A 23,794-nucleotide genomic window follows, 5' to 3' on the forward strand; every position below is an offset into this window, starting at 1 on the left:
CGACCCACAAACCCGGAGAGGAAACAGAACATACAAAAGATACCGGGGAAAAGGACGCAACCAGTACTTCAATAATGTAGATAGCCCAAAGAAAAACAAACTAAAACGTGAAGCCCCTCCCACCACCCCCCCACCCCAAGACCCCAAGGCAAAATCTAAAGCAGACCCGCCAGAAAGAAGCAAGCGCTAAAACTACCCCCATGACTTCCGGTATATGCTCCCTAAAAAAAAAGGTATAAATATGAAAAGGATCAGCTAATTGTAAAACAGTAAAAAAATAAGTAAAAAAAAGTTAGCTCAATTAGAATACACACAGAACAGAACAAAAGCCGGAAAATATATATTAAAAAAAAACCACAATAAACCTCAAACTCATGAATAGACACAGCAACAAAAAAAATAGGATTATTAACATAAAGTGATTTTAAAAAGCAAAACAGAATAAAATTTTAAAAAAAACTACAAAATTTAAGGCCGCACAGGAAATACGTAAGATGACAAAAGGGAAGTAACCACCCAGAATCCCCTGGGAAAAGAAAGAAATGACGCAGTTAAAAAGAAAGTTTAGCAGCCATATTAAGAAATCAAAAGTAAACTTTTCTGCCCAAATAGGGCACAGAAAAGTTAAAACCAACCAATTCACAGCCTCCGATCAACGGAGATAATTTAAAAAAAGGCAATTAAGATGTTGAAGATGAAAGTTGATCCAGATAACTCTGGGCATCCGATGGAGAATCAAAAAAACGAAGGGCTCCATCTAACATGCGAATCCTTAGACGTGCAGGGTACAGCAGCGCTGGTCTTAAATCCATCTTATAGAATTCCGACATCACGGATCTGTAACGGACCCGTTGGTCCCAGATTGGTTTACTGAAATCTTCCACGAATCGGAACTTAAGATCCGAAAAATCAATGAAACCTTTAGATCGAGCGAATCGAAACAGTCTCTCCTTGTCTTGAAAGTAATGAAAACGTAAGATAACATGCCTAGGTCTATCTGACCTAGACGAGTATGATGGGATTCTGTGAACACGATCCAGTAGCGGTGGTTGGTCAGGAAATACAGTAGGGAATGCATCTTTTAAAAGTTGAGAGAAATATTTCATGGGGTTGTTAGCTTCAACAGCTTCCCTCACGCCAATCATTCGTAAATTCTGCCGTCGCATTCTAGATTCCAAGTCAGAGTTTTTAAAAGTCAAAAAGTCAAGTTTCTTCTTCATTACATTAATTGTTTCTTCGATTTTCCCCATCTTAAGCTCACTTTGTTGCGCGAATTTTTGAAGATCAGATATAGCCGACTGATGTTCCGCAATACATGTTTGCATCTTATCAATTAAATCGGCAATTTTCTGGAAATTAGTTGAGATTTCCGTATGAATCAGGTCTTTAACAAAGCCTGCAATTTCCGTACGAATCATCTCCCTAACAGAGGTTGAAATTTCCCTCTGAATTAACTCCGATATCGCTTTCAAAGTCACCGGTGATTCAGTCGGGGGGAGATCCGTAGCTTTCGGTTTAACCGGAGGTTTACCATCCTTGCCGTTTTTCCCGTTCTTAGACATAGCAGATCGAAGTATCATCCAATTGTCAGAGAATTCAGTTTAATTCAAAGTATTGTAAAAATTGATGCCTTAATGGTTAATTAAAGTATAGCTGACCATAGAGAAAAAAAAACTCAGAGGTAATGGAGCGAGTCAAGAACGCGACTTCACTCCATGAGCGCTACCGGAAGTCCCAGTTCTTCCCACACTCACCTTAGCCCTTATCACCCTGTATCTTTCCCCTCCTATAACCACTCCATCTGCCAATCACATAAACACTCCTCCCACTGGTTTCTCTCCCCCACTGTTCCCATTTGCCCTCCACACCTCCGTCACTTAATTCTAAGCAGCACCTTCCTCACTTAGCAGTTCCATCATCTGCAGTCCTTTGTTGTCCCCACCTATCACCTCCCAGCCTCTGTCGCTATTTTCACTCTCCCCTCCTCCATCTGCCCAACATTCTTCCTCACCTGGATCCATCTATCACTTGCCAGCTCTTGCTTCACCCCTTCCCTTCACCTCTTTGAACTGGCTGCCTCCCCTGTCTGCCAATCCAGATGAAAGACCTTTGAAGTCATGAAAGCCACAGAAGAGATACTGGAGGAATTCAGTGGGTCAGGCAGCATCTATGGATGCCCCTTTCCTTCTGTAGATGCTGCCTGATCTGTGGAGTTCCTCCAGCTTCTAGTGTGTTGCTTTGATGGCTTTCTGATTCTACTGAACCAATCTTGTCCTTGCCAATAAACATAGAACATAGCTGAGTACAGCTCTGGTTCTGAGGGTATTGTCCATGTCTCAGGATTTGGGATCTTTAGTTCACTTCCACTTCATAAGACTTCAAACCAAATCTAGGAAGATGCTTCAGTGCAGCCCCAAGAGCCTACTGAATGTTGATTTGAAGCCCTGTCTGCCTTTTCAGGAGGATGCAATGGATCCTGTGGCACTCGTTCGAGGAAACATTGAGGAATTGTTTCTGGTGTTCTGCCCAATGCTCACCCCACATTACATTCTAGAAATCTGAGTGTATCCACATGACTTTGCCAGGTGGGCTGTACCATCACACAGCAACAATTCGTCATGTCCATGCCGACCAACGAGTACTTGCCTGTGCTAAGCCAATTTACCAGTGGTCGGTCTTTAGCTTAGTATACCCTGGAGATGCAAGTGTACATCTGGAATGCCTCCTCCACCCTCTCAGGCAATGAGTTCCCAAATCTAACCTCCCTCTGGGGGAAATGTTTTTTTTCCTCAGATCCCCTCCAAAGCTCTTACTTCTCACTTTACACCAATGCACTCCGGACTTCGTCACATCTGCCACTGTGGAAATATTTATTTGCAGTGTGGTGCCAATGAATGTTGTGGGGTGTGGGGGTCTGAAACTTGGAACAATAATTGGTGTGGGGGAGTTAAGGGGGATGTTAAACAGGTAGATAGAAAAGGGAAAAAAAAGGACTGAGGTCTCTATAAACTCCCAATCCAACATTGCAATGGGAAGACCCGCTGTGTACATACCTCTATTGATGCTTCTGGACTCATCTTCAGTGATGTTCCTGGAATCATCGGGTGTTTCGGGTCTTTCAACATCATACAACCTCCTCCAGGTGACCCAGCCGGGGCTAATCAGACCCTAGCTTGTGTCCAGATGGCTAGCTACTTATGACTCCATGGCTCCCCTCTTTTGAGCCACAGCCATCTTGAGGCCCTCTCTGCCGCATGTACTTAAGATCATAAAACCAAATGATAGGAACACAATTAGGCTAAGCAGCTCATTGATCTTTTCTCCACTATTCAATTATGGCTGATTTTTTTTTCTCAGCCCTGATCTCCTACCTTCTCAACGTAACCATTAACACCTTTACCAATCAGAAACATACCAATCTTTACCTTAAATGCAGCTAATGACTTACCCTCCACAGCCCTCCATAACAAAAAATTCCACAGATTCACCATCCTCCAGATAAAGAAATTCATTCCCATCTCAGTTCTAAAGGGACAACCCTTTATTTTGAGGCTGTGCTCTCAGATTGTAGACGTTCTTCCTAACGAAAACATCCTCTCCATGTCCTTTCTATCTAGGCATTTCTGTATCCAGTAGGTTTCAATGAGATAACCCCCCACTCTTCCTTCTGAACTCAAGTACAGGCTCAGAGCCAGCAAATGCTCATCAAATGTTAAGTCTTTCATTCCTGGAATCATTCTTGTGAACCTCGTCTCTACTCCCTCTCGAGCCAGCACATCTTTCCTAAGGATGGGGCCTAAAATTACTCGCAGCTTAGTCAATTTCACCACAATTCTCCAACAGGAGTGTTTCAAAGGAAAGTCATCTCACATGGAAGTAGAGCGGGGGGTGCAGGGTGGGTTCACGTCCAGAAGTGTAAGGTCGGATCTGGTGAAATGAAGAAATTTGGAAATGGCTGCTGCTTGTAGTTCACTCTTGGGGGAAAAGGGTTGGCTAACACTCAAAACAAAAATACTGAACAAATAAATTTCTAGACAGTCTTCATGATTGTCGCACAACATTGTCCATTTGCAATGTGTAAACTAACTGGTGCATTTCCTGCTTTTCGCAGTGACTATGATTCAAAATTATTTGACTGGTTATAAAGTGCTTTGAGGACAATCTAAAGGCATGATAAAACCATGCCATATAAATCCATCACGTTTTCTCTTTGAGAGTTTACTGTGCAAAAACCAAAGTGGCATAGACTGATCAAACAGTTTCATTGACAAAAATGACTGCATGATAATGTTATTGTTCTATGATACACCTTATGGACATGCAATTCTGTATTGTAAAATTAAGATTACCCAGTTATCTAAATTACTTCTGGCTTGCTGTTACGTCTGAGTTATGCTCATCCCATTCCCCGAAATGTGCCCAGACATTCCAACAGTGTGGAATTAACTATTCTACTCCAGCAATCATTCCCAGTAAATTAGACAGAGAAAGGAAGCTACCTTCCAACAGAAAGCATTACTTTGGTAACCTGATTCATAAATACAACCTTTCCCTCAACAGCTCCCAGAATAACTATAGACGTACTGTGGAGGATTTCAAAGATTAGCTTTGCATTTTATTTTTGTCTCAAGATAACTTCTGTTGACTGTGCAGATTATTTATTCAGTTCCCTCCTGCACAAGGTCGTTCAATGACTTACTGGCACCCAACAAGTCAACACAATAATTCTTTGGTTGGCAATAACAGGGTAGAAGATAAAGCAAAATTATTACAAGAGAGGAAGTTATTGGGTGTAAACAATTTAACTATCAAGGCAGATTCTTCCCCTGCCCATCACTCCATCAACTTGAAATTAACCCCTACAACATGTCAATTTGAGCTTGATAGACATTTCATATTTTGGAATTACTGGATGCACTGGATTCAAATATAGACTGGAAATGGAAGGGTCAATGCTGCCAGATTCTCACTGCCTTGAAGTCCAGTCTTTGAAGGACAGGGATTTTATTGCTAAGTTTTCTGCAGGAACCTGCCGACAGTCTCCTGCACATAGTTCCAGTGGCATCACTTGCTGCCAATGTCCCATGATGCTCACCACTTTCGGAGCACACAGAACACTGCAGCTCAGGAATGGGTCCTTCAGCCTATGGTGTCTGTGCTTAACATGATACCAACTTAAACTACACTTCTGTCTGCATATGATTTATATCCCTCCACTCCCTGCCTGTTCATGTAGATATCTAAATATCTCTTAAATATTGCTGCTTTATCTACTTCCATCATCTTTCCTAGTAGCACATCACAGGCACCCATGACTCTCTGTTTAGAAAACTTAAAAGGGGGGCAACAATGAGGAAGGAAAGAATGCTTGAAGTACAGGAGACCCTGGGGGATGTACCTCTCCTAAACAGGTTCACCCTCTTGGAATCTGTCGGGACAGAAGACACTGCCAGCCTGAGAGGCGGTCAGGACTGCGAGTTGAAAATTGGCTCTGAAGCAAAGCCGAGGAGACAGACGTCAGGCAGAACCATGGTAGTAGGGGACTCCATAGTGAGAGGTACAGAAAGGGGTTTCTGCGGCAACAGGCGAGATTGCCTCCCTGGTGCCAGGATCCAGGATGTCACGGACCGATTGCAGGGAATCCTCAAGGGTGAAGGTGAACATCCAGAAGTGGTGGTGCATGTCGGCACAAATGACGTGGGGAAGAAGAGGAAAGACATTCTACAGAGTGACTTCAGAGAACTCAGAAGAAGGCTGAAAAGCAGGACTTCCAGGGTAGTTATCTCCGGTTTGCTTCCAGTTCCTTGTGCTGGAGAAGGCAGGAACAGGGAGATAATGGATCTGAATGTGTGGCTGAGGAACTGGTGCAGGAAGCAAGGATTTACATTCTTGGACCACTGGGGTATGTTTTGGGGTAAGGATGAATTGTACAAAAGGGACGGGTTGCACCTTAATAGGCGGGGGACCAGCATTCTGGCAGGCAGGTTTGCCACTGCCACACGGGTGTGTTTAAACTAAGTAGTGGGGGGAGGGGATGAACTGGAAATATAAGGATAGAGTTAAAGGGAAATTGGCAAGTATGATGTTGTGGGAATAACAGAGACATGGCTTCAAGTGGACAGGGCCTGGGAAATGAATATTCAAGGGTAAACGTCCTATCGAAAGGACAGACTGATGGGCAGAGGGGGTGGGGTGGCTCTGTTGGTGAGGAATGATATTCAGTCCCTTGCGAGGGGGGATATAGAATCAGGAGATGTAGAGTCAGTATGGATAGAACTGAGAAATTCTAACGGTAGAAAGACCCTAATGGGAGTTATCTACAGCCCCCAAATAGTAGTCTGGATGTAGCGTGTAAGTTGAATCAAGAGTTAAAATTGGCATGTAGCAAAGGTAGTGCTACAGTTGTTATGGAGGATTTCAACATGCAGGTAGAATGGAGGAATCCGACCCCAAGAAAGGGAGTTTGTGGAGTGCCTCCGAGATGGATTCTTAGAACAGCTTGTACTGGAGCCTACCAGAGAGAAGGCAATTCTAGATTTAGTGTTGTGCAATGAACTGGTTTTGATCAGGGACCTCGAGGTAAAGGAGCATTAGGAGGTAGTGACCATAATATAATAAGTTTTAATCTATAAATTGAGATGGAGAAGGGAAAATCGGAAGTGTCAGTATTACAGTTGAAGGAAGGGAACTATGGAGCTATGAGGGAGGAGCTGGCCAAAGTTCAATGGAACAATACCCTAACAGGGATGACAGTGGCAGGTATTTCTGGGAATAATGCAGAAGATGCAGGATCAGTTCATTCCAAAGAGGAAGAAAGATCCTAAGGAGAGTAAGGGGAGGCTGTGGCTGACAAGGGAAGTAAAAGACAGTATAAAAATAAAATAGAAGAAGTATAACATAGAAAAGATGAGTGGGAAGCCGGAGGATTGGAAAACTTTTAAAGAGCAACAGAAGATAACTAAGAAGGCAATACACTGAGAAAAAATGAAGTATGAAGTACAGGTACTTTGGATCTGTCTTCACTAGGGAAGACACAAACAATCTCCCAGACATAATAGTGGTCAAAGGACCTAGAGTAATAGATGAACTGAAGGAAATTTATATTAGGCAGGAAATGGTGTTGGATAGACTGTTAGGTCTGAAGGCTGATAAGTCCCCGAGACCTGATGGTCTGCATCCCAGGGTACTTAAGGAGGTGGCTTTACAAATCGTGGACACATTAGTAATCATTTTCCAATGTTCTATAGATTCAGGATCAGTTCCTGTGGAATGGAGGGTGGCTAATGTTGTCCCACTTTTCAAGAAAGGAGGGAGAGAGAAAACAGGGAATTATAGACCAGTTAGCCTGACGTCAGTGGTGGGAAAGATGCTGGAGTCAATTATAAAGGATGAAATTACGACACATCTGGATAGCAGTAACAGGATCAGTATGAGTCAGCATGGATTTACGAAGGGGAAATCGTGCTTGACTAATCTTCTGGAATTTTTTGTGGATGTAACTATGAAAATGCACAAGGGAGAGCCAGTGGATGTAGTGTAGCTGGACTTTCAGAAAGCCTTTGATAAAGTCCCACATAGGAGATTAGTGGGCAAAATTAGGGCACATGGTAATGGGGGCAGAGTACTAACATGGACTGAAAATTGGCTGGCTGACAGGAAACAAAGAGTAGCGATTAACGGGTCCCTTTCGGAATGGCAGGCGGTGACCAGTGGGGTACCGCAGGGTTCACTGCTGGGACCACAGCTGTTTACAATATATATTAATGATTTAGATGAAGGGATTAAAAGTAACATTAGCAAATTTGCAGATGACACAAAGCTGGGTGGCAGTGTGAAATGTGAGGAGGATGTTATGAGAATGCAGGGTGACTTGGACAGGCTGGGTGAGTGGGCAGATGCATGGCAGATGTAGTTTAACGTGGATAAGTGTGATGTTATCCACTTTGGTGGTAAGAACAGGAAGGCAGATTATTATCTAAATGGAGTCAAGTTAGGAAAAGGGGAAGTACAACAAGATCTAGGTGTTCTTGTACATCAGTCACTGAAAGCAAGCATGCAGGTACAGCAGGCAGTGAAGAAAGCTAATGGCATGCTGGCCTTCATAACAAGGGGAATTGAGTATAGCAGCAAAGAGGTCCTTCTGCAGCTGTACAGGGCCCGGATGAGACCACACCTGGAGTATTGTGTGCAGTTTTGGTCTCCAAATTTGAGGAAGGACATTCTTGCTATTGAGGGAGTGCAGCGTAGGTTCACAAGGTTAATTCCCGGGATGGCGGGACTGTCATATGTTAAAAGGTTGGAGCGACTGGGCTTGTATACACTGGAATTTAGAAGGATGAGAGGGGATCTGATTGAAACATATAAGATTATTAAGGGATTGGATACGCTGGAGGCAGGAAGCATGTTCCCACTGATGGGTGAGTCCAGAACCAGAGGCCACAGTTTGAGAATAAGGGTAGGCCACTTAGAACGGAGTTGAGGAAAAACTTTTTCACCCACAGAGTGTTGGATATGTAGAATGCTCTGCTCCAGAAGGCAATGGGGGCCAAGTGTCTGGATGCTTTCAAGAAAGAGATGGATAGAGCTCTTAAAGATAGCGGAATGAAAGGCTATGGGGATAAGGCAGGAGCTGGATACTGATTATGGATGATCAGCCATGATCACAGTGAATGGCGGTGCTGGCTCAAAGGGTCGAATGGCCTACTCCTGCACCTATTGTCTATTACCCTTCATATCTCCTTTAAACTTCCCCACTCACCTTTAATACGTATCCTCGAATATTTTTGCATATGCGCCCCAAGAGAAAGATTCTGATTGTCTACCCTGTCAATGTCCATCATAATCTCGTATTCCTCACCCTGTCCATCGTGGGTTATGCAAGTGAGAACAGCAGGTGTACACTGCTGTCTGAGCACTGGCATCCTTGCCCATGTGAGAAAATGGTGGGTTCAAATTCTGCTCCAGAGATAATACCCTTCAACCATATGGCACCTGAACCAGCGTGGATAACTTCACTCACCTCAACACTGAACTGATATCGCAACTCATGTTCTCAGGATTATGTGTTTATCTGTTCGCTTGTTTAATTCTTTTTTTTTTGCACATTGGTTGTTCGTCAGTCTTTGTGTATAGTTTTTCATTGATTCTATTCTATTTCTTAGTTCTACTGTGAATGCCTGCAAACTTCTACAGATGTACTGTGGAGAGCATTTTAACGGGATGAATTACTGTCTGGTATGGGTGGGGTGGGGTTGACTACTGCACAATATTGAAGTAAGCTGCAAAAAGTTGTAAAATTAGTCAGCTCCATCATAGGCACCAGCCTCTGTAGTATCCAAGATATCTTCAAGGAGCAATGTTGCAAAAAGGTGGCATAACTCATTAGAGACGACCTCCACCTAGGACATGGCCTCTTTTCATTGTTACCATCAGGAAGGAGGTACAGAAGGCAGAATACACACACACACACACACAATGATTCAGGAACAGCTTCTTCCCCTCTGCCAATTGACATCTAAATGGACATTGAACCCACGAACACTACCTCACTACTTTTTATTTCTGTTTTTGCACCACTTATTTAATTTAACTATTTAAAATGTATGTGTGTAATTCAGTTTTTTTTCTATGTTATCATGTATTGCATTGTGCTGCTGCCGCAAAGTTAACAAATTTCACGAGATATGCTGGTGATATTCTGATTCTGATCATGAAAATAAACCTCAGGGTAGTATATGGTGGCATCTACATACGTTAATAATAAATTATCTTTGAAGTTTTGAAGTTTGATGTTGACACTTCAGTTTTGGGAGTCCAACATGAAGTGCAGGCAAGATTTGGGAAGATCCTGGCCCATGAGGGGGCAGCTGTTTTAAGTGTCTTGAATAGTTCTTCCCCCTTATTGGCCTGCTTCTCACGAGATCCAGCCCATAATTCCCATTCAACCACAACACCACCTTTTCCAACCCACAGTGGCAATTTTCTATTGCAAATACATGGCTTCTACCATGCTCCTGTTGCTACTGCTCTTCCATAAACTGGAATGGTCTGTGACCTCTGACTTGGCTTCAGCTTGTGGAGGTGAAGCCCCACCATTTACTACCCTGATGGCCTCTGACACCTCAATAAATTAACAGCCTTTCCCAATATTTCTATATGTCCCTCATTAAGAGTTACTTGACAAATATTTAAGTGATTAAAAAAAACAATTAATTATTTTTCCTTAAGAGTATTTGTAACAAGAATTAATTAAGCCTCAATTTCTCTTATTTGTTCTTCATCCATTTCTTGTCTTGCCCACACCTTCGAGTTCCTCATCTACTCTGTCTGACTTGATCTTTGGCATATTTCATGACTTAGTGTCCACAGCTCTCTGAGGTACAGAATTCCAACACTCATGACCTTCTGAGAGAGAAAAAAAATTTCTTCCTCATCTAGTATGAAATTACAATGCCTTTTCCTGACATCATGACCCCTAATTTTAGATTTCCAAAACAAGGGGAAACAGCTTTTCAGCATTTTTCCTGCCATTCCTCTTAGAACCTTACAGCTTCTAAGATCACCTCTCATTTTTCTAAATGTCAATGAATATTGGCCCAAGCTCCTCTACTTTTCCTCCAAAGCTAACCTCCTCACTCCAGGGATCAACCTATGAAGATTTTCTGATCAGCCTCTAATGGAACTACATTCGGCACCTAGCATAGTGGCACTATTGCAGCGCAGGGTGTTCCGGAGTTTGGAGTTCAATTCTGGTGCCATCTGTAAAGAGTTTGTAGGTTCTCCCCGTGAGTGGCGTATTTTCTCTGGGTGTTCCGGTTTCCTCCCACAGCCCAAAGACAGACCAGTTAATAGGTTAACTGAACATTTTAAATTGTCCTGTGAAGAGGCTGGTGTCAAATAGGTGAGATGCTGGCTGCAAGGGCCTGTTCTGTGCTGTATCTCCTTACCAACTCGGGCAGGCTACAAATCAACCAGGCACAAACCTTCCAAGGTCATTAAAGAGGCCTTCCAGAAGAGGTTGTCTTTCTTGAAATGACATGGCAAAGATGGTCACATCTCCAACAGGACTTTTACATCAACAGACACTCCACGGCTTTACACAGTTTTCCGCATTGAAACAACTGAGAAATTATGTTACAGCTGTACGAGGCACCAGTAAGGCCACATTTCGCATATTGTGTATGGCTCTGGTTGCCCTGCTATAGGAAGAATGTCATAAAATTGGGGAACACACAAAAAGATTTAAGAAGATGTTAACCAGGACAGGAAGGTTGGCCTATGAGGAGAGGCTGGATAGGCTTAGACTTTCTTTCCATGGTGATGGGAGGCAGAGGAATGACCATAGATGTTTATGGGCAAGTGACTAATGCCTTAAAGTGGGCCCAGCCACTTGAAAAGACATGAGAAGAAATGGCACAGAAACCCAGGTGACACGGGGACCTTGGGGTTAATATATTGACTAAAAGTGATGATCTCCAGATCTTCCCATCAGAGGTTCGCTTTGTCATTTATGCTTTTAAAGAATATCCTCACTTGTTCCAGGATGTGCTCTATTCTGGGCAGGAATCCATTTTTCCACTGCTGTTATGTTGTCATAATATTTGAAATGCTTTGAAAATAAATTACAATACTATCATATTTAACCTTTCTTTCCCCCAGTGTTGCTGCATCTCTTCAGCTTTCAGGAAATTATTTATAGGCATCCGTTAGTCTCATGAGACCATGGATTTGTGCCTTGGAAAGTTTCCAGGGCGCAGGCCTGGGCAAGGTTGTATGGAAGACCAGCAGTTGCCCGTGCTGCAAGTCTCCCCTCTCCACACCACCGATGTTGTCCAAGGGAAGGGTATTAGGACTCATACAGTTTGGCACCGGTGTCATCGCAGAGCAATGTGTGATTAAGTGCCTTGCTCAAGGACACACACGCTGCCTCAGCCAAAGCTCGAACTAGCAACCTTCAAATCACTAGACGAATGCCTTAACCACTCGGCCATGCACCAGGAAATTATCTAGCATGATGCACTCCATGTAGTGTAGCATGATGCACTTCATTTCAAGCTGAAATGAACCTGTATAGACTTTAGGAGAGGGAAACCAGAGGCCCAAGAGGCAGCCCTCATTGGAGGATCAGAGGTGGAGAGGGTCAGCAACTTCAAATTCCTCAGTGTTACTCTTTCAGAGGAAAGAAAGCACAGCAGCAATACTACTTTCTTAGAGTCTGCAGAGATTCAGAATCAGAATCAGCTTTATTATCACCAGCACGTGATGTGAAATTTGTTCACTTAGCAGCAGCTGTTCAATGCAATACATAATAAAGAGAAAAAAATAATAAAAATAGTAATAAATAGGTAAATCAATGACAGTATACGTATATTGAATAGATTTTAAAAAATGCGAAAAACAGAAATATTGTATATTTTAAAAAAGTGAGGTAGTGTCCAAGGGTTCAATGTCGATTTAGGAATCAGATGGCAGAGGGGAAGAGCTGTTCCTGAATCGCTGAGTGTGTGCCTTCAGGCTTCTGTACCTTCTACCTGATGGTAACAGTGAGAAAAGGGCATGCCCTGGGTGCTGGAGGTCCTTAATAATGGACGCTGCCTTTCTGAGATACTGCTCCCTCAAGATGTCCTAGGTAGGCTAATACCCAAGATGGAGCTGATTAGATTTGACAAACTTCTACAGATGTGTCACGAAGAGTATATTGACTGGCTGCATCACAGCCTGGTATGGAAACACCAATGCCTTTCAATGGAAAATCCTACAAAATGTAGTTGATTTGGCCAAGTACATCATGGATAAAGGCTTCCCAACCATTGAGCACATCTACATGAAATGATGTCATAGGAAAGCAGCATCCGTCAACAGAGATCCCCACCATCCAGGTCATACTCTATTCTCACTGCTACTACCAGGTAGAAGGTACAAATGCTCAGGACTCACACCATCAGGTTCAAGAACAGTGACTGCCCCTCAACCGTCTGGCTCTTGAATAAAAGGGGATAACTAAGCTCAGTTGCCCCATCACTGAAATGTTCCTACAACCAATTACCTCACTTTCAGGACTCTATGTCTCATGCTCTTATTAGTTATTGCCATATATTTATTTTTGCATTTGCACAGTTTGTTGTCATCTGCACTCGGGTTGATCTTTCATTGATCCTATTAGTATTGTGTGGATTTGATGAGTATGCCCACAAGAAAATGAATCTCAGGGTTGTATATGGTGACGTATATGTAATCTGACAATAAATTTACTTGGAACTTTGAAACATTTCACACAGAGGGTGCTGTTTTTATATGTAATGTGCTGCCACAGTTACTGGTCAAGATGAGTACAATTATGACATGTGATAGGTATTGGGCAGTAATGTGATAGGGAGAGTTCAGAGGGATATGGGCCAAACACAGGCAAATAGGTTTCTCATGGTTCAGATGAGTTGAGACGAAGCTGCTTCTATGCTGTGTAACTCTATAACTCTTTCATTTGGATGAGTTGCCAACTTTGAGTAAAGCTTCATTTATTTTACTCCACCTTAAAGAATTTAATAAATTTCTGGCATAGTCATAGTCATACTTTACTGATCCCGGGGGAAATTGGTTAAAGTGTTTTAATAGTTTTTTAATTCTGTAAGTCTACTTAAACTGTTTATTAATCATGAAACCTCTAAAGATAGTTCAGGGGCCTTTGCCAGTGACAAACAGCTAAATGCCTGCTAAGGACTGGATGGGTAGGACCTGGGTACAAAGGGTCAGTTCCTTGGCTCTACATATCTGGTCAGGTTTGTACAGACAGACAAACTGGGTGCAGAAATTATGCAGTGGTTCAGATCCATCAGATGGCCAAGACATCTGGAGCAACCCACTGGCATTCCTGATAGGTCAGTCTGGAAAAACAGTTGGTAGTTCCTACGTGATGACTGTTAAAGGAAAGACATCAAAACTCAGAAAGAATGCACTGAAGACTTACAATGATGCTGCCAGGATCTGAGTGCAGAACGATAGGGAGAGGTTGGCCAAACAATGATTCTATTCCTTGAAATTTAGGTGATGGAGGGGTGACCTTACAGAGATGTATAAAATCATGAGGCTTAAGACAAGGGCGAATACACAGTCTTTTTCCCGGTATAGGGGAATTAAAAACTAGAGAGCACAGGTTTAAGGTGAGGGGTGAAAGATTTAAAAGAGAGCTGGGGGTGGGGGTCAACTTCTTCATGCATTAGGTGGTGTCTATATGCAACAAACTGCCAGAGGAAGTGGTTGAGACAGGTGCAAAAATAACATTTAAAAGAAACAGGAAAACGGGGCTAGGTTTGGGAACCATGATCGGCAGTTGGGCTGAGAAGCCTGTCTCTGTCTCTATTTCTACCTATGACTGGATGACTCCAAGTCAATACATACCACCACATTGCAAAACAACACAACCCTCATATTATTAAAGTGAACAGTCTTCTAAAAGCATCATGACGCAGTAAGATTTCCACTGTTAATTCTGTCCTTTCTAATGGCACTTGTCTATTAACATTTAAAGTTCAATTACTTATTGGTGTGATGATCTGCGTCACAAGGAGCCTTGAACAGCTACATGTGGTTGCAGGTTGTGGACACTAGTTGGCAGCACAGAGTAGAATATTGTTCCTGTGACTGGCAGGTTAAATATTGTGGACAAGCTGCAGTGAATGACCCAACTGAGGTGTTTAGAATATTGATAAATTGAAAAGTTCTGGTGAAATTTCACTGTGATTAAATACTGTTTCTCCCTTCAGAGATGTTGCCTAACCTTGATCTCCCAATCTTCCTCACCATGGCCTTGCACCTTAATTATTTGCGTGCACTGCACTTTCTCTGCATCTGTAACACTATATTTCGCATTCTGGTTTTGCTTTTCTTTTTGCGCCACCTCGATGTACTTGTGTATGGAGTGACCTGTCTGGATGGCATGAAAAACAAACCTTTTCAATGTACAGTATATGACAATAATTAGTACATTACAAAATAATCTGTTATTTCCAGCATCTTCTGGGTTTACTTCAGATTTCAAACATCTGCAACTTACTACGTTCCCACTGCTATATATAACAGTCATCGACTCATACTGTACAGAAAGAGGTTTTACAACCCAACTGGTGCATGCTAACCAAGATCTTGGCCCATAACCTTCCAAACCTTTCCTGTCCATGCACCTGTCCATCTGTCTTTTAAAAGTTTTAATTGAACTTGCCTTAACCAGTTTCTCTGGCAGCTCATTCCACACAGATACCACTCTCAGTCTTAGAAAGTTGCCTCTCAAGTTCCTACCAAATCTCTTCCCTCACTCCTTAAACCTATGTCATCCAGTTCTTGACACTGCGGTATTCACTCTATCTATGCCCTTTCTCATTAAAATCAAATTTAATATCTATTCTGACCATATACCATGTGCAACTTTTTAATGTGCCCCTCCAAGAATAGTTTCCAATGTAATGAATGTCATCGACAGAGAACAACAGTGTCCTTACAGCAGGGGTCCCCAACCTTTTTTGCACCGGGGACCGGCGGACCAGGGGGGCGGGGGGTGTTAATCACGACCGGAATTTTGGTGATGAGTCAACTATAAGTCACTTCTCAGTGGCTAATACACTCAATTTTGTTTCTAAAAGAGTTTATCTAACGAATTTAATATTAAACACACAGCGCATATTTTCCTCGCATGGATATAGTGATAAGTCAATTATAAGTCATAAGGGGGTTCCTTATGTCCAGTCTATTCCACAATTTAGTTTTCGTTGCATTCGTTGCAGAAAACTCCGCTTTGCAGAGATATGATGTTGGAAATGGAAGCAACATTTTCAGTGCTTTTGTGGCTATCTCAGGATATTCAGCCTTGACTTTGATCCAGAATTCCGGCAGAGATGTTATGTCAAACATACTTTTCAGCCCACCATCATTTGCAAGCTCGAGGAGTTGATCTTCTTCCCGCGCTGACATGGATGATTCACCGGAGACATTTACAAATGGGTCATGGACCCATTTCTTTGCACGTCTTGGGTCATTTGCGGTTGGGAAGTAACGCTGAAATTCTGTCGACAGTGAAGATAGGTGTTCGCCCATCAGCTGTGAGCCTCAGTCTCTCCCAAATTCCCAGCTAATGTTCGGAACATGTCAAATATGCCCCTGTCCACTCGCCGTCCCCATAGTTCCAGTTTGGCTGTGAAAGTAGACACTTCATCTGCGAACAAGAAGACAATTGTCATTCTCCCCTGAAGTGACAAATTGAGTTCATTGAGCAGGTTGAAGATGCCATACAGATAAGAGGATTTTGCTATCCACTCCTCATCACTGAAGTGTGCTGCCAATGGTGACTTTTTTTCTTGAAAGAAATCTCTGTAGCTGCTCTCTTAACTCAAAAACCCTGGCCAGGGCTCTCCCCCTTGATAGCCACCTGACTTCAGTGTGTAAGAGAAGGCGCTTGTGCTCTGCATCCATTTCCCCGCAAAGCTGCTCAAACAGTTGTGAGTTAATTGATGTGATTGATAACTTCAACAACGTCACTCAATACGCTGTTAAGATCAGGTGACATTTTTCGGCTAGCCAGCATTTCCCTCTGTGTGACACAGTGCGTAGACTGGCATTCAGGAGCAACCTCTTTGACTCGGGTAGTGAAACCAGACTCGTTAAGCTGTTCCAACAGCTGTGCTTCGATGTCCTCCGCTATGTCATCAATTCTCCTTGAAACTGTAGTAGCTGAAAGAGAAACCTGTGCCATCTTGTTAGCTGCAGCTTCTCCCAACAGTTCACGGCACATGTCCTTGGCAGCAGGCAGAATCAATTCTTCACCAACAGTGAAAGACTTCTTAGCCGTAGCAATACGACTAGCCACTAAGTACGACGCTCTCAGAACAGCAGCATTTGTGGAGGTGGTGGTTCTCAGCACTTGCTTCTGTCCCACCTGCTCACGTGTTTTCCGCTCAAAATACTCAACGGGTTTGTCTTTTAGTGCCGGGTGCTTGGACTCGAGGTGCCAAAGCAGTTTTGAGGACTTCATTGCCTCATTAGACAGCTTGTCTCCACATATCACACACAGGGGTCTTGCAGTGTGCGAGTCACCGGTCGCAATAAAGCCGTATTTTATGTACGGCTCGTCGTATTTTCTGTTGAAGGAAGCTTTCTTTTTTTTGCAGTCTCGGCTTCAGCTGTCTCTGCATTATCAAAATCGTTAGGCCTTTTATGTCCCCTACCATCTCCTCCAAATAAACTGCCAAGCGATGTTTGTTTTTTACTCATCGAGTAGTTGTAGGTTAATGACCGACTGATGTCCTCGCGTGTGTTCAAGTTCAACAGTGTGTGACAGGGAATGAGGAAAGGTGCAGCTGACTCATATCATTTCCACGCGGCCCGGTGGTTGGGGACCACTGTCTTACAGTATGGTATGTCTTAAACAACTGTCTGAGGATGGATTTCAAAGAACAGATTCTCAGACTTGTGCAACTCTGCATCAGATTCCTGTTTACTCCACCAGTACTAGATTTAGTCTCCCGTCTGACAACCACATTTTTCATTACCCTGCCTTTATAACACCACATGGGACAATTGTCATAAACATTAGCAGTGAACATGAGGTATTTTGTCTGGTCTCAGAATGTGCTGTTGGAGGTTTAAGACTGTGAAAGTTAACCAGTGAGAGAGGTGAATTTGGCACCCCCCCAGGCACATTCCCCCACCTTGCAGTCACTCACCCAGAGCACATGGAGTGTCAGAAACAGCATCTGATCCCATATTCTTGTTTAGTCTGAAACTTGACCTTGTAGAATTTGCTACAGTATCGGAGACAGAAAATTCTGGAAGCACTAAACAAATCAAGTCAAACCTGTGGAGACAGCGAAAGAACTAGCATTTCAGATCAATGACCTTTCTGCAAAACTTTCAAGTCACTGATATGAAACAGGAACCCTGTTTCTCTCTCCACAGACCTGCCTGATCTGCTGATTGTTTCCAGCATTTTCCATTTTGTTTCCGATTCCATGCAAGTTTTGCTTTCTACAGAACTACAGTACAGTGCAAAAATCCTGGTTCAGTGTATACCCATACACTGTATATGTGTCTAAGACTTCTGCACAGCACTGCAGATCTTGCCTATTCTGAATAATGGGAATTTCCAGCTGCAACAGTGATCAATCTTACACTAGGTGTATCCTGTTATTCTAAGTGCACCCAATAACACACATCCTTGTGTATGAATTATGAGAAGTCACTTCAGATTGGGAAGTCTCTTTTCTATGGCAAAAAGGGCAAAGGTTTAAAGTGACTGGTGGAAGGATCAAAGGACAATTGAGAAAACACCTTTTAATCTGCAGGACAGTGAGTTTAGTCATACAGCTGAGAAACAGGCCACTCGGCCTACCATGTTCATACAGTACACCTATATCAATCTATTTACCAGAAACTGGTCCATAGCTTTGATGTACAAGATATGGAACTCAGTAACACTGATGAGGCAGAAACCATCACTATTTTTAGAGTGTCCATGCGTGAGTATAATGTTCCATAACCTATCGCACTGCGGACTGACAGCTGAGAAGCTGTATTTGCCTCATCTGACAGCATGGACAGCATGGAAATTGCCCTTGGTTCCACGTGATAAATATCAACATCTCGAACAGTGTCTATGAGACGTGGGCGAGCGACTCACCCTGATACAGCCGCATGAACTGGGAATGCAACCTGGAGACAATCACTGCGTCAGGGAGCTCCCTCAGGAACAGCTTGAGGAGACTGGCAACGGAGCAGACGTCTGCTTCCTGGATGAGATCAGGCACACCCCCGCTGTCATAACTCTGCCGCAGCCGGTCCACCACCTTCACGTTTCCGTTCACTCGAAAAAGACCCTCTTGTTCCAGCCCTGCCAGAGAGAAGCCACAAGTTCTGAGTTGTTTGTCAACCTATTAACATATCAAATGTATTTCTTTTGCCACTTACGGGACACGGGACGGATTTGATAACGATCCTTAAACTTTTTCGAACTGAGACACATTACTGGGTCAGTTCAGAGCGTCACTGAAATGCACAAAACTCCTAACAATAAGGATGTAGAAAGGGTGTTTCCTCTGGAGGGGTCACAGTATCAGAGAATGGGGTAACTCACTTAGAACTGAGTTGAGGAGAAATTTACTCATTCAGTAGTTGGTGAATCTTTGGAATTCTCTATACTGAAAACTGCAGGTTTGGCCACTTTCTGCAGATTTCTGGATACTGAGGGAGTGGAAGGATGCGGGGAAAGTGCAGGATAGTGGTGCAGCTATGATCTTGGTGAATTGTGCTGCAGGCTCGAGAGGCTGATTGGCCTGCTCCTGATTCTACTTCTTATGCTCTAAATTTGTATGCTTTGTGATTTTTCATTTTCTTTGCTATAATCAGATTGTTGAGTTTCCCAGCTTGTGAAAATAAAAATTAGGATTTGAAAAGATTCTCAGGAACTATAATGTCTGAAAGAGTTACATTGGTGTAGCGCCTCATGTATGTTCTTGCCCACGTGTACTGTCAGGTAGAAGCTAGATCACGCAAGGTACCACTTCTTGTATTATCAAATCCAACACATTTTTACATCCATCTCACAGCTTAATGGTCAGTATTACTCATCCTGGGACTTTAATTTCATAGATTGAATTAAAGTTTCCAGCAGTGGTGAGGGATTTAATCGCACTTCTCCAGATCATCAGCTCATTAGACAGTAATGTAACTGCTATCCTACTATATATTACCTGAATTTCCAAGCAAGTTCGGGCAAAGCGCATTTTAATCAGACTCAGTCTGCAAGTTGGTGCAACCAATGAAAGGGCTTTGTGAGGAAGGACTGTAGTCAAAGGTCTGGCTATCAGTGGACACTGAGTGGCTGGGTCCCGCGATAACAGCCTCACAAATACCTGAAGGGTGTGTTGTTCAGAGAGATCACATGAGGGGCATTTGTGCTTTGTACGTACCTGTAGAATGCATTAACTTGATGACACTACCTGTATATAGACTTGACAATTGAATGTTTCGACTAGACAACACTACGAGTGTATAGGAAGATGTGTAATACTTTTATATTATTTGCCAATATGTTTTATTAATAAAATTTACTTTTGAAATGAAAAAAACACTAAAATACTGAATGGATTTCAATAGATAACCAGTTGTCCTGCTGGCATGAAGCTATCTCCAATCTTCACAGTGTCTTCTCACTATTTCGCTCCACCTGTATTCCATATATTTTCCTCTCTGTCTGCCTCCATCTCTCATTCACCTGCCAAAAACTCCTAACTCCACCCTGCTCCCCTCCCCTACCTGGCACTACCTGCATTCATCTTACACCCCTGCTCAGTCCTCAATTACCTCATTCCCCCTTTCCACTTCATACGGGCCATCTCCCCTTGCCAGTCTCAGTCCAAATGCAGCATTTTGATCTGAAACGACAACAGTTCCTTTCTTTCTACAGATGCTGCTCCAGAAGACCACCATCCATCTTTACTATTATCTTCAACAGATCTCATTGTGGTAGAAGTGGAAACAGCAATCACAATGAATACTTGAAGGTGCAGCATTTTTATGTGGACAGGTGATGAATCAGTCAACACATGGGAAACATTTTGCTTTCCTGAGTTGCTTATGACTCTGTCAATCCACTTGGACTGTTTGCTTGTCAAAGTCTTTCAACCTGCCCCAAGTCCACGCCATGGAGGGTGTAAGCTCAGGGTAACGGATGTCAATTTTACTTGAAGGCAGCATTTCACAGTGTGAAGCCAAAAGCCATGGGTTTAAAGCCCCTCACAAAAAACTGAGCACAAAATTCTCAGCAACACACACAAAATGCTGGTGGAACACAGCAGGCCAGGCAGCATCTATAGGAAGAGGTACAGTCGACGTTTCGGGCTGAGACCTTTCGTCAGGACCCATTCTCAGTTGACTCTCCAATGTTGCACTGAGCGATACTGCACTGTAAGGGGTAGTCAGGCTAGTTCACTTCCTTCTCTCCCTAAAACACAGTGTCATTCATTCACCTTTGCTGACTAACTCCTGAAATGACAACACTTGGCAACACCTCCACAAGAAAGATGATAGAGGCTCAAACGGGCAGCTCACAGCCACCTCCTCCACAAGACAGATGATAGTGGCTCAAACTGGCAGCTCACCACCACCTCCCAATGGACAATTAAAGATGTCATTTGCCACTGACACTATCAGTTGGGAAACAGATTCTTTTATAAAGTACAGAATATATATCTACACTCCATTAGCCAATGAGTTGGAGGTTAGATGGTGCATGGCTCACAGTAAAGTTTATGTTGCTCAAAAATTATTGAGTACTTAAAGTGAAGGAAACAGAGACAACAACAACTTCAGTTTATGAAAAGCAGGATAATTTCCCGAGAAAAACACGCAGTGATTGGAGGATTATTTCCTATAAAGTATATTGTTACGTACCCCGTAACTGGGTTGCCAAACCAGCAGAAATGGACCACTCAGTTGGAGTCTGGATTACTGGAACTAAGAAAGTTTTATTAAAGAAATAAGCAACACAATACTCTAATAGTAAGGATATAAATGCAACAGGTTAGCAATGAATAAACACACATGTACACAGAACTAGGATAATAGGATCAATCAAGCTCTATCGTCGTCTAGGGGTAAATGACCAGTTTCAAAGTGACAGAGTTCAGTTTAGTTCAGTTCGCAGTAATCGCCGTCGCCATGGGAGAGAGAGAGAGAGAGAGCGAATGAATATTCAAATCGGATTCCAAACAGACCTTCGATATTCCTCACAGTCAGCTTTTGGGCGAGCCCTTTGTTGGGATCACAGAGACATGGCTCCAGGGTGACCAGGGATGGGAGCTCAACGTTCAGGGATATTCAATATTCAGGAGGGATAGACATGAAGGAAGGGGAGGTCGGGTGGTGTTGCTGGTTAAAGAAGAGATTAACGCAATAGAAAGGAAAGACATAAACCGGGAAGATGTGGAATCGATATGGGTAGAGCTGCGTAACACTAAGGGGCAGAAGACGCTGGTGGGAGTTGTGTACAGGCCACCTAACAGTAGTAGGGAGGTTGGAGATGGTATTAAACAGGAAATTAGAAATGTGTGCAATAAAGGAACAGCAGTTATAATGGGTGACTTCAATCTACATGTAGACTGGGTGAACCAAATTGGTAAAGGTGCTGAGGAAGAGGATTTCTTGGAATGTATGCGGGATGGTTTTTTGAACCAACATGTCGAGGAACCAACTAGAGAGCAGGCTATTCTGGACTGGGTTTTGAGCAATGAGGAAGGGTTAATTAGCAATCTTGTCGTGAGAGGCCCCTTGGGTAAGAGTGACCATAATATGGTGGAATTCTTCATTAAGATGGAGAGTGACATAGTTAATTCAGAAACAAAAGTTCTGAACTTAAAGAGGGGTAACTTTGAAGGTATGAGACGTGAATTAGCTAAGATAGACTGGCAAATGACACTTAAAGGATTGACGGTGGATATGCAATGGCAAGCATTTAAAGGTTGCATGGATGAACTACAACAATTGTTCATCCCAGTTTGGCAAAAGAATAAATCAAGGAAGGTAGTGCACCCGAGGCTGACAAGAGAAATTAGGGATAGTATCAATTCCAAAGAAGAAGCATACAAATTAGCCAGAGAAAGTGGCTCACCTGAGGACTGGGAGAAATTCAGAGTTCAGCAGAGGAGGACAAAGGGCTTAATTAGGAAGGGGAAAAAAGATTATGAGAGAAAACTGGCAGGGAACATAAAAACTGACTGTAAAAGCTTTTATAGATATGTAAAAAGGAAAAGACTGGTAAAGACAAATGTAGGTCCCCTGCAGACAGAAACAGGTGAATTGATTATGGGGAGCAAGGACATGGCAGACCAATTGAATAATTACTTTAGTTCTGTCTTCACTAAGGAGGACATAAATAATCTTCCAGAAATAGTAAGGGACAGAGGGTCCAGTGAGATGGAGGAACTGAGCGAAATACATGTTAGTAGGGAAGTGGTGTTAGGTAAATTGAAGGGATTAAAGGCAGATAAATCCCCAGGGCCAGATGGTCTGCATCCTAGAGTGCTTAAGGAAGTAGCCCAAGAAATAGTGGATGCATTAGTGATAATTTTTCAAAACTCGTTAGATTCTGGACTAGTTCCTGAGGATTGGAGGGTGGCTAATGTAACCCCACTTTTTAAAAAAGGAGGGAGAGAGAAACCGGGGAATTATAGACTGGTTAGCCTAACGTCAGTGGTGGGGAAACTGCTGGAGTCAGTTATCAAGGATGTGATAACAGCACATTTGGAAAGCGGTGAAATGATCGGACAAAGTCAGCATGGATTTGTGAAAGGAAAGTCATGTCTGACGAATCTCATAGAATTTTTTGAGGATGTAACTAGTAGAGTGGATAGGGGAGAACCAGTGGATGTGGTATATTTGGATTTTCAAAAGGCTTTTGACAAGGTCCCACACAGGAGATTAGTGTGCAAACTTAAAGTACACGGTATTGGGGGTAAGGTATTGGTGTGGGTGGAGAATTGGTTAGCAGACAGGAAGCAAAGAGTGGGAATAAACGGGACCTTTTCAGAATGGCAGGCGGTGACTAGTGGGGTACCGCAAGGCTCAGTGCTGGGACCCCAGTTGTTTACAATATATATTAATGACTTGGATGAGGGAATTAAATGCAGCATCTCCAAGTTTGCGGATGACACGAAGCTGGGTGGCAGTGTTAGCTGTGAGGAGGATGCTAAGAGGATGCAGGGTGACTTGGATAGGTTAGGTGAGTGGGCAAATTCATGGCAGATGCAATTTAATG

General features: G+C 43.0%; 1 protein-coding gene across 2 annotated transcripts in view; it reads right to left on the minus strand.

Moving 5' to 3' along the window:
* Window positions 1-23,794, minus strand: part of fam13a (family with sequence similarity 13 member A) — a 280,084-nt gene that overhangs the window by 224,465 nt on the left and 31,825 nt on the right. For both annotated transcript variants that reach the window (XM_063046842.1, XM_063046840.1), the window contains exon 3: window positions 18,662-18,871. In XM_063046842.1, the coding sequence (XP_062902912.1) occupies window positions 18,662-18,871 (210 nt within the window). The remainder of the gene's footprint in view (window positions 1-18,661; window positions 18,872-23,794) is intronic.

Source organism: Mobula hypostoma, chromosome 4 (assembly GCF_963921235.1).
Source record: "Mobula hypostoma chromosome 4, sMobHyp1.1, whole genome shotgun sequence".
NCBI classification, from domain to species: domain Eukaryota; kingdom Metazoa; phylum Chordata; class Chondrichthyes; order Myliobatiformes; family Myliobatidae; genus Mobula; species Mobula hypostoma.